Consider the following 10,105-nt stretch of genomic DNA (forward strand, 5'->3'; position numbering starts at 1 on the left):
TCATGACAGAATCTTCTTCAGGCCCCGTGTTTCTGGAAATATGTTCATTGTATAAATTACTCTGTATAATGAGCGTAGATTAGCTGGTCTAATGCATGTGGGAGATTTTCATTGCAAATCCTCCTTCCAGAGGATCAGGGTGATATCGGCATTGGAAGGCCTCCAGGAAGCACTGCAGGATGGAACTGTGTGTTTTTGTTGTTATTGTTTGCTTTTTTAAAGACAGGGTTTCACCATGTTGGTCAGGCTGGTCTTGAACTCCCGACCTCAGGTGATCCGCCCACCTTGGCCTCCAAAGTGCTTGGATTACAGGCGTGAGCTACCACGCCCGGCCGGAACTGTGTTTAACCTGAAGCCAAGCCCAGCGTTCCCCAGACCTACCTGACCACCGGTTCCCATTTCTCTTTTGCAGAAATGGGAAAATTGTTGGAAATAGATGTTGAAAACAGATGCTCGGTGCCGCAAAGAAAAATGAGCACTAAGACTTGCCAGGAGAGTACAATGAATGAAGGAACACACACAAATTTACCCCTTAGGCATGCGGTGTTGTCCTTACTTCTGTGTCTGATCTCCGTTGGCTGGAGCCAGACCTCACAATCTAAACTAAAATCCGATTGGCTGGCGGCCACAGGCAGAGCGCGGCGAGCTCCCCCTGGGTCCTCCAGGCCCTCTGGCCCCCGGCGGGTGCGTGAGCTGGCGGGCCCCGGGACAGGCCGTGCCCTCTGCCCTTCAGACACTGGAGGCCTCCGCTGTGGCTGCCCACTGGCCAGGCCCAGGCCTTGAAGCCGTGGCCAACCTCTTTACCCCACCCTACTTTGGTGACTGATGGCGGCGGCGGCTTCTCCCAGCCCGTACCCCGGCCCGGACCCCGATGGCCACTGGGTCTCCCGGCCCAACTGTGCCGGGCCTCGACGAAGCCCCAGCCGGGCTGCCCGGATGCAACGCCTTTGCGGCGGCGGAAGTGGCGAGCCAGGAAACGTGGCGGCCGCTCGAATGCCACGTAGCGGAAGCTGTTAGGTCATGGAGGGCCTGGGAAGGCGGCCTAAGGACGCAGGCAGGCTTGGCCGCCTCTTTAGGCTACGGAGCTGTGCAGATCCGGGTCCTCAGTGACCACTCTGTCCACATCGGGCGAGATCTACCTAGTCCCGACGACAACGGACAAAGACCTTAACAGGCCTGGGAGGTGAGTGAAGTTCCGAACGACGACGGGTGGAACAGTTAGTGGCCATGGGGGATTAGTCTTCATTCTACCGGACCTTGCTGTCGGAAGAGAGAACCGGTAGAATGACAGGCCACGTTTGGCCCGTTGGAAATGCCCACCACCCTCTGGGAGGATTTACTGGCCGTTTATGAAAGGCCTGTGTATATAATATGAAAAAGCTGCTCTCAACTGCACCCCAGCGTTTTAATAGAAAACATGTGTCACATCTAGCCCTTGTAGATGTAAAGAGGTTGCCGACGTGTGATAGTTAGAAAGCCACACATCTTGTAAATTCTCATTTGTTTAAAAGAAATCATAGAAAATACATGTCTTTTGTAAATGACTTTTGGAAATGGAGCTGTTAGATGGCTTCTGGAAGCAATATGTCACGTTTGTTCAGTGGGTTAGATGATGTGGGGCTGGAAGACCTGAGAAGGAGGAGAAGAAGGCTCTATGCTAGACTGGTCATATTTAGAAGACATTTTCATATTCTAGCCATTGTTTTGTGTGCATTTTATTACTCACTACTCTATATGTAGTGGACAATGCTAAACTTTTTTGAAACATCTGTTTTTTTTAGATGTTCTGAAGTGCCTGATGTTAAAATTAGAGGTAGTAAAATCACATTTTGTAAAAAAAAAAAAAAAAAAAATCCAATTGGCTAACAAAACTATTTTAAGGCCGGGCGCGGTGGCTCAAGCCTGTAATCCCAGCACTTTGGGAGGCCGAGGCGGGTGGATCATGAGGTCAAGAGATCGAGACCATCCTGGTCAACATGGTGAAACCCCGTCTCTACTAAAAATACAAAAAATTAGCTGGGCATGGTGGTGCGTGCCTGTAATCCCAGCTACTCAGGAGGCTGAGGCAGGAGAATTGCCTGAACCCAGGAGGCGGAGGTTGCGGTGAGCCGAGATCGCGCCATTGCACTCCAGCCTGGGTAACAAGAGCGAAACTCCGTCCCAGAAAAAAAAAAGAAAAAAAAAAAACTATTTTAAACAGGTAAAGGCAGTGGAGAGCTGGGACATGCCTGTGAGCATGTCCAGCACAGATACTTGATTAAAGTACAAGGACATAGAATATACTACGTGATTGTAAGCATGGCATGTCTAACAGCCACATGGGATAGGGCTTAACAAAGTTGTTAGCACACTTATGATTTAACAAGAAAGGAAACTTTAAAAAGGAACATTTCTACTTCCCACAGCTATCTATGAATCTGGTTCAACAGTTCAGACTCTGGGAATATTGCTCTAGCGCAGGGTTTCTCAATTTCAGCACTATTGATCTTCAGGGCCAGATAACTCTTTGCTGTGGAGGGCTCTTCTGTGCATCGTCGGACTTCAACAGCATTCTTGGACTCTACCCATTAGAAGCCAGTAGTAGCAGCTCCGTCTCACCCCAAGCTGAAATGTCTCCAGATATTGCTATGTGCCTCATGGGGGCAAGGAAGCTAAGCTGAGTGCCTCTACCTCGTGCAATCCCAGTAGAGGCGATATTGCCCAAAGGTAAAACTTGGCTCTCAAAGGGAGAAAAAATTCTTACTCATTTTATGTAAAAAGCACAGGTATACATACACAATATAAACAGATATGCAGTATGCCCGTAGCATTAAAATTTTACAAGGGAGTGTTAGGATAAGAAAGTCTCAAAAGACTCCTTGAGGGAAGTGATAATGACAAAAAAAAAAAGGGTTGCCTAACACCATTCTCCCTCAGTGTTTTAGTTCCTATTTATGCCAATTCCTCAGAAAGAATTATATTTATGGCTTTTTTTTTTTCCCTTGAGATGGAGTCTTGCTCTGTCGCCCAGGCTGGAGTGCAGTGGTGAGACCTCAGCTCACTGCAACCTCTGCCTCCCAGGTTCAAGCGATTCTCTTTCTTCAGCCTCCTGAGTAGCTGGGATTACAGGCACATGTCCTCACACCCGGCTAATTTTTTTATTCTTTGTAGAGACAGGGTTTCACCATGTTGGCCAGGCTGGTATCGAACACTTAACCTTGTGATCTGCCCACCTCGGCCTCCCAAAGTGCTGGGATTACAGGCGTGAGCCACCATGCCCGGCTTTATGGCGCTTTTAAGCTGAACCAAAGAGCTAAGCAGCTGTCAAAACACAGGGAAACATCTGAAAGTTGACAAAAAGCTGAGGTTATGAGAAACTTTCTCATCATCCATGATGAGAAACTAACAGATTGCTGATCCAAAATGTAGAGATCATTGCCACCGCATGTGGCTAGTTAAATGTAGAGATCATTGCTACTGCACGTGGCCAGTTAAATGTAGAGATCATTGTCAACACGTGTGGCCAGTTAAATTGAAATTAAAAAAAACAAAACAAAACAAAAAAAAACCGGAAAAGCCAAAAAGCAGTGGCTGACATCTGTAATCCTAGTGCTTTGGGAAGCTGAGATGGGAGGATTGCTTGAGGCCAGAAATTCAAGATCAGCCTGGGCAACATAGCAAGACCCCTATCTCCACAAAAAATAAAATTACTCAGGCATGCTGGCTCGCACCTGTAGTTTCAGCTACTTAGGAGACTGAGACAGGAGGATCACTTGAGCCCAGGAGTTCAAGGTTACGGTGAGCTATGATTGCACCACTAAACACCAGTCTGGGTGACAGAGTGAGACCGTTTCATTAAAAAAAAACTTGTTTTTAAAAAAACCAACAAATACATTTTTAAAAAACGAATAATCTTCCTTTTTAAAAAGAAGCTGATTTCATTTTTTTTCTTAATCTTTTCCTGTCAGAGAACAAACCTTCCTGGCCTTCAGTCTTGGGAAATGAATGACTAATAATCATAATTTTCTGCTTCCTAATTCTATCAAAAAAACCCCACTTGAAGTTAGTACAGTTGGTTAAAGGAGAGAGCTGGTGCTCACAGGAAGCCACAGACTCTTGAGAGGCACCTGTCCTTCTTAGCACCGCGCTTCCTGAGCAAGCCTGGCATTGTCTCACAGACCTTCCTCAGAGCCACTTTCAGAAAAGCAAGGTAAGGGGGGACGGGAACATTCTCAGAGCCTAGAGTCACACACTGCTTTCTGGACCTGGCTCAGATGCTTAGCCCCTTGCCGTCTAGGGCTCACAACCGGCACCTACCGTGCAGCCCATACGCCTTCTACCTGTCCCCACACCTCCAAGCCCTCATCTAATGGGCATTCACTTACGTAGAACTCTCCTGCACACATCTGGCCTGAGTCCACATGCCCTAGATAAACAGATCATTTTCTTTTTTTTTTTTTTTTTTTTTGAGTTGGAGTCTTGCTCTGTCACCCAGCTGGAGTGGTGCAGTGGTGCCATCTCAGCTCACTGCAACCTCCGCCACCTGGGTTCAAGAGATTCCCCTGCCTCAGCCTTCTGAGTAGCTGGGACTACAGGTGCCCACCACCATGCCCAGCTAATTTTTTGTATTTTAGTAGAGACAGGGTTTTACCATATTGGCCAGGATGGTTTTGATCTCCTGACCTCATGATCTGCCTGCCTTGGCCTTCCAAATGCTGGGATTACAGGCATGAGCTACCTTGCCCGGCAGATCATTTTCATAAAAAACATACACTTGTCTGCTTCTTGCGAGACTCCCCGGCAAGAAATACCACACACATGAGGCCTACAGAAGAACTCCAGACACTGACCTACTGTGTCTCCCATTGTTTTGTTCTCCTGATAATTCCGTAACTCCTCAGTCTTGTTTATTCCTTTCATTTTCACTGGTAAAGTGATGGAGAAAGACTAGAATTGTTATTCATTCAACAAACTTTCTTGGAGGCTCTGCAATGCAACACGTCTTGGTATCCATTTGCAGGAGTAAACCAAACCTTTTTTATTTTTTCTTTTATTTCTTTTTCTTTTCTTTCTTCCTTTTTTTTTTTTTTTTTTTTGATACAGGGTTTTATGCTACTGCTCAGGTTGAAGTGCAGTGGTGCCATCATAGCTCACTGCAGCTCTGAACTCTGTGCTCAAGGGATCCTCCTGCCTTAGTCTCCTGAGTAGCTGGGACTATCGGCATGTACCACCACACCCAGCTAACTTTGAAAACAATTTCTTGTAGAGACAGGGTCTCCCTGTGTTGCTCAGGCTGGTGTGGAACTTCTTGGCTCAAATGATCCTCCCGCCTCGGCTCCCAAAGTGCTGAGATTATGGGCGCGAGCCACTGCACACCCGGCTTCTAAAGCTCTTTCTTGAGAAACACAGTTTGGGCATTGTGTGTGTGATACTGAGGGTTGGGGGAGAGATCGAAGGTGAAAAGGGTTTTAACGAGGAATGTGAGGGTGCCACAAAAGCCTCTCCAAGGAAGCAGGGGAGTGGACTTGAGTACAAATGCCCATCAGTGCTGAATTGCTCTGATACACCTGTGAACATGTGATTAATTTTAAGATTTCAGCCTCTGTCTGCCAGTTTAGATCGGAAGTGAAGGTGGTTGGGAAGTGGGGGTTTTATTTCTGGCTGTGATGTGTGTTTTCTAGATCCATCGGGCTCATTCCCACTCTAGCAGGATTCTGTGCATACAACTGATTTTTGCATCATGCAGTTTGATGATGACCATGACCACACCTGGCGCCTACCTTGCACGATGATCATGATCTTCATCGAACTGCATATAAAATACCCGCGACTGAGTATCACTCAACTGATTTTGTCATCCCTGAAAGTGATCTCAGTAGCCCCATATCATGAAATATCTTTTTGAAACACATCCTTGAAGAACACTTGCTTGAAAACGAGGTTTTATGATTCTCACTTGCAAATAAGAGAACCGAAGCTCCTAGAAGAGAGGTAAGAAAATCAGTGAGTGGCAGACCTGGAATCTGAAACACATCTGTGTCTGCCTCCAAAGCCCAAGAATTATTTCACCTGGCTGCGGGGCCCTGCGAGGAATCAAGCCCTTCATCTTGGGGAGGGCATATACAGACCTGGAGCAAAACAACACACTCTGCATTTAGCAACACTTCGGTTCATTTTTGTTCTCACACTATTTTGTTCTTCCCCTCATTAGCTTCTTCTGGTTGGGCCCAGACCTGCCTTGAGGAGCCTGTAGAGTTAAAAAATGAACCCCACGGATATAGCAGACACCACCCTCGATGAAAGCATGTACAGCAATTACTATCTGTATGAAAGTATCCCCAAGCCTTGCACCAAAGAAGGCATCAAGGCATTTGGGAAGCTCTTCCTGCCTCCGCTGTACTCCTTGGTTTTTGTGTTTGGTCTGCTGGGAAATTCTGTGGTGGTTCTGGTCCTGTTCAAATACAAGCGGCTCAGGTCCATGACGGACGTGTACCTGCTCAACCTTGCCATCTCGGACCTGCTCTTCGTGTTCTCCCTCCCTTTCTGGGGCTACTACGCAGCAGACCAGTGGGTTTTTGGGTTAGGTCTGTGCAAGATCATTTCCTGGATGTACTTGGTGGGCTTTTACAGTGGCATATTCTTCATCATGCTTATGAGCATTGATAGATACCTGGCAATTGTGCACGCGGTGTTTTCCTTGAGGGCGAGGACCTTGACTTCTGGGGTCATCACCAGTTTGGCTACCTGGTCAGTGGCTGTGTTCGCCTCCCTTCCAGGCTTTCTGTTCAGCACTTGTTACACTGAGCACAACCATACCTACTGCAAAACCAAGTACTCTCTCAATTCCACGACGTGGAAGGTTCTCAGCTCCCTGGAAATCAACATTCTGGGCTTGGTGATCCCCTTGGGGGTCATGCTGTTTTGCTACTCCATGATCATCAGGACCCTGCAGCACTGTAAAAACGAGAAGAAGAACAAGGCGGTGAAGATGATCTTTGCCGTGGTGGTCCTCTTTCTTGGGTTCTGGACACCTTACAACGTTGTGCTCTTCCTAGAGACCCTGGTGGAGCTAGAAGTCCTTCAGGACTGCACCTTTGAAAGATACCTGGACTATGCCATCCAGGCCACAGAAACTCTGGCTTTTGTTCACTGCTGCCTTAATCCCATCATCTACTTTTTTCTGGGAGAGAAGTTTCGCAAGTACATCCTCCAGCTCTTCAAAACCTGCAGGGGGCTTTTTGTGCTCTGCCAATACTGTGGGCTCCTCCAGATTTACTCTGCTGACACCCCCAGCTCATCTTACACGCAGTCCACCCTGGATCATGATCTCCATGATGCTCTGTAGAAAAATGAAAAGGTGAAACGCAGAGTCAATGGACTTTCCACATTGAGAGCTTAGTTAAAATGGTATTTCAGGAAGAGATTTCTGAACCAGCATGAGGAGGAAGGCTTACACCCGCTGTGGAAAGACAGCTTCTCATCCTGCAGGCAGCGTTTCCTCTCCCACTGGACAAGTCCAGCCTGGCAAGGGCTCACCTGGGCTAAGGCATCCTTCCTCACACCAGGCTTGCTTGCAGGAATGGGTCAGTCTGAGGAGAACTCTGAGCAGTGTTTGAATGAAGTTGTAGGTAATATTGCAAGGCAAAGACCATTCCCTTCTAACCTGAACTGATGGGTTTTTCCAGAGGGAATTGCAGAGCATTGGCTGATGGAATAAATGGCTACCTTTTGCTGTGGAAAATGGGTGCTCTAATTTCTTGCTTTTGTGGAACAATATAGAAAACTCTTTTTCTTTTTCTTTTTTTTTTTTTTGAGATGGAGTTTCACTCTTGTTACCCAGGCTGGAGTGCAATGGCGCGATCTCAGCTCACCGCAACCTCCGCCTCCCGGGTTCAGGCAATTCTCCTGCCTCAGCCTCCTGAGTAGCTGGGATTACAGGCACGCGCCACCATGCCCAGCTAATGTTTTGTATTTTTAGTAGAGACGGGGTTTCACCATGTTGACCAGGATGGTCTCGATCTCTTGACCTCGTGATCCACCCGCCTCGGCCTCCCAAAGTGCTGGGATTACAGCTTGAGCCACCGCGCCCGGCCAGAAAACTCTTTTTCTAATAATATATCTCAGGTATAGTATATTCCATTGAGCCAAATGTATGAAGAAACAATTAGCGAAGTGATGAAACCAGATCACAATTCTTTATTGTAAAGCGTTATCTGTTTGTTAATTGAAGCCAAACTTTTTATACTGATACAAGGATAAGGATATGAAGACATTAGCACGATCTGATTTCCAAACACATGAACTACAAGGCATTCAAAATCCAAACATACTTGTGAAAATTCAAAGACAGTTTCACATTTGTTTGTGGACATGTTTTGTTCTCATTATAACAGATGAATATTAAAAAATTTTAAATCATACATAGGCCAAGAATACATTTATTTGAGTTCATTTACTTGTTTATTTGCTTTTTTTTTTTTTGAGGTAGAGTTTCAGTCTTATTGCCGGGCTGGAGTGCAATGGCACAGTCTCGGCTTACTGCAACCTCTGCCTCCCGGGTTCAAGCGATTCCCCTGCCTCAGCCTCCCGAGTGGCTGGGATTGTAGGCATGCGCCACCAGGCTCAGCTAATTTTGTATTTTTAGTAGAGATGGGGTTTCTCCGTGTTGTTCAGGCTGTTCTCGAACTCCCTACCTCAGGTGATCCGCCCATCTTGACCTCCCAAAGTGCTGAGATTACAGGCGTGAGCCACTGCGCCCAGCCTCTTGTTTATTTTTTATTTTTATTTTTGAGATGGAGTCTCACTCTGTCACCCAAGCTGGAACGCAGTGGCGTGATCTTGGCTCACTGCAACCTCTGCCTCCCGTGTTCAAGCAATTCTCCTGCCTCAGCCTCCTGAACAGCTGGGATTATAGATGCACACCACCACTCCTGGCTAATTTTTGTATTTTTAGTAGAGATGGGTTTGCACCATGTTGGCCAGGCTGGTCTTGAACTCCTGACCTCAGTGATCTGCCTGCCTCAGCCTCCCAAAGTGCTGGGATGACAACCGTGAGCCACGGTGCCCAGCCAAGGTCTTATTACTTGTTCATAAACTACTCTTTCATAATTAAAAGTAGAGATTAATAAAGTATGATAATACCTCCTTAATTATTTTGAAGTGCCTGCTATCAACTGAAATAAAAATAATCAACTAAAAGTTATTGTTGACATTGTATAAAAATGGTTGTTAAAAAATTATGAAATTGTGAAATGTCATTCTCTCTTAAAATATTGGCCCTAGTTTTTAACTTTTGGGTGACTCACAAGTTTGGTCAGTCATTCCTTACAAGTCATTTAAATTATTTAATTAATCCTTTTATACTATTAAGATAAATTGCTATCTCCACCCTTACAGCCTTAATTCAGCAAAGACTCCAACAAAATCTAGGAGACCTCCAATTCCTCCCAAAACAAAAACCTGTCTTGCAAGCTGTTAACTGCGTTAACCAGTTTAAAATGCTTCTGTTATGTTTATACATTCCTATGTGTGCTACATTTATAAAGAATGCATTTCTAGAAAATTTATTTTCAGAAAAGTGATTTTAAAGAGGGAAGTTGATGCTGTCTTTATAGAAAATAAAATAAACTTGTATATAGCCCCACAGAGCATTTTCTCTTGATCGTGTTTGTGGTAGATCTCTTGACGCAGGTGAGAATCAGAGCTGCTGATGTGCTGTTGCTCCGCCACATGCAGGAGACGTGAACTTGCCCAAGTGGAGGAATCAAAGTGTTCCCTGTTGCGATCTCCGTGTAGGGTTGTGTGTTGCCGTCTTGCTGTAGGATACTTGGAGATGACAGTGAATAAATTAGGGGGTGGGCATGGTGGCTCATGCCTGCAGTCCCAGCACTTTGGGAGACCGAGGTGGGCTGATCACTTGAGGTCAAGAGTTTGAGACCTGCCTAGGTCCATCTCTCCTAAAAATTCAAATATTAGTCGTGGTGGTGGACGCCTGTAATACCAGCTACTTTGGAAGCTGAGGCATGGCAATTGATTGGACCTGGGAGGCGGAGGTTGCAGTGAGCCGAGATTGTGCCACTGCACTCCAGCCTGGCAACAGAGCAAGACTCTGTCTCAAAAAAAAAAA

The 10,105-nt window shown here is 46.1% G+C and overlaps 1 protein-coding gene across 1 annotated transcript; it reads left to right on the forward strand.

Moving 5' to 3' along the window:
* The first annotated feature begins 3,920 nt into the window (after positions 1 to 3,920).
* On the forward strand, positions 3,921 to 7,777 carry CCR4 (C-C motif chemokine receptor 4). The gene is made up of 2 exons (XM_032268822.1): positions 3,921 to 4,189; positions 6,191 to 7,777. The coding sequence occupies exon 2, from the start codon at positions 6,242 to 6,244 to the stop codon at positions 7,322 to 7,324; it is 1,083 nt and encodes a 360-aa protein (XP_032124713.1). The 5' UTR covers positions 3,921 to 4,189; positions 6,191 to 6,241; the 3' UTR covers positions 7,325 to 7,777.
* Positions 7,778 to 10,105: the final 2,328 nt, after the last annotated feature.

Source organism: Sapajus apella, unplaced genomic scaffold (assembly GCF_009761245.1).
Source record: "Sapajus apella isolate SASKATOON/1434 unplaced genomic scaffold, GSC_monkey_1.0 scaffold4, whole genome shotgun sequence".
In the NCBI taxonomy this organism is placed as follows: domain Eukaryota; kingdom Metazoa; phylum Chordata; class Mammalia; order Primates; family Cebidae; genus Sapajus; species Sapajus apella.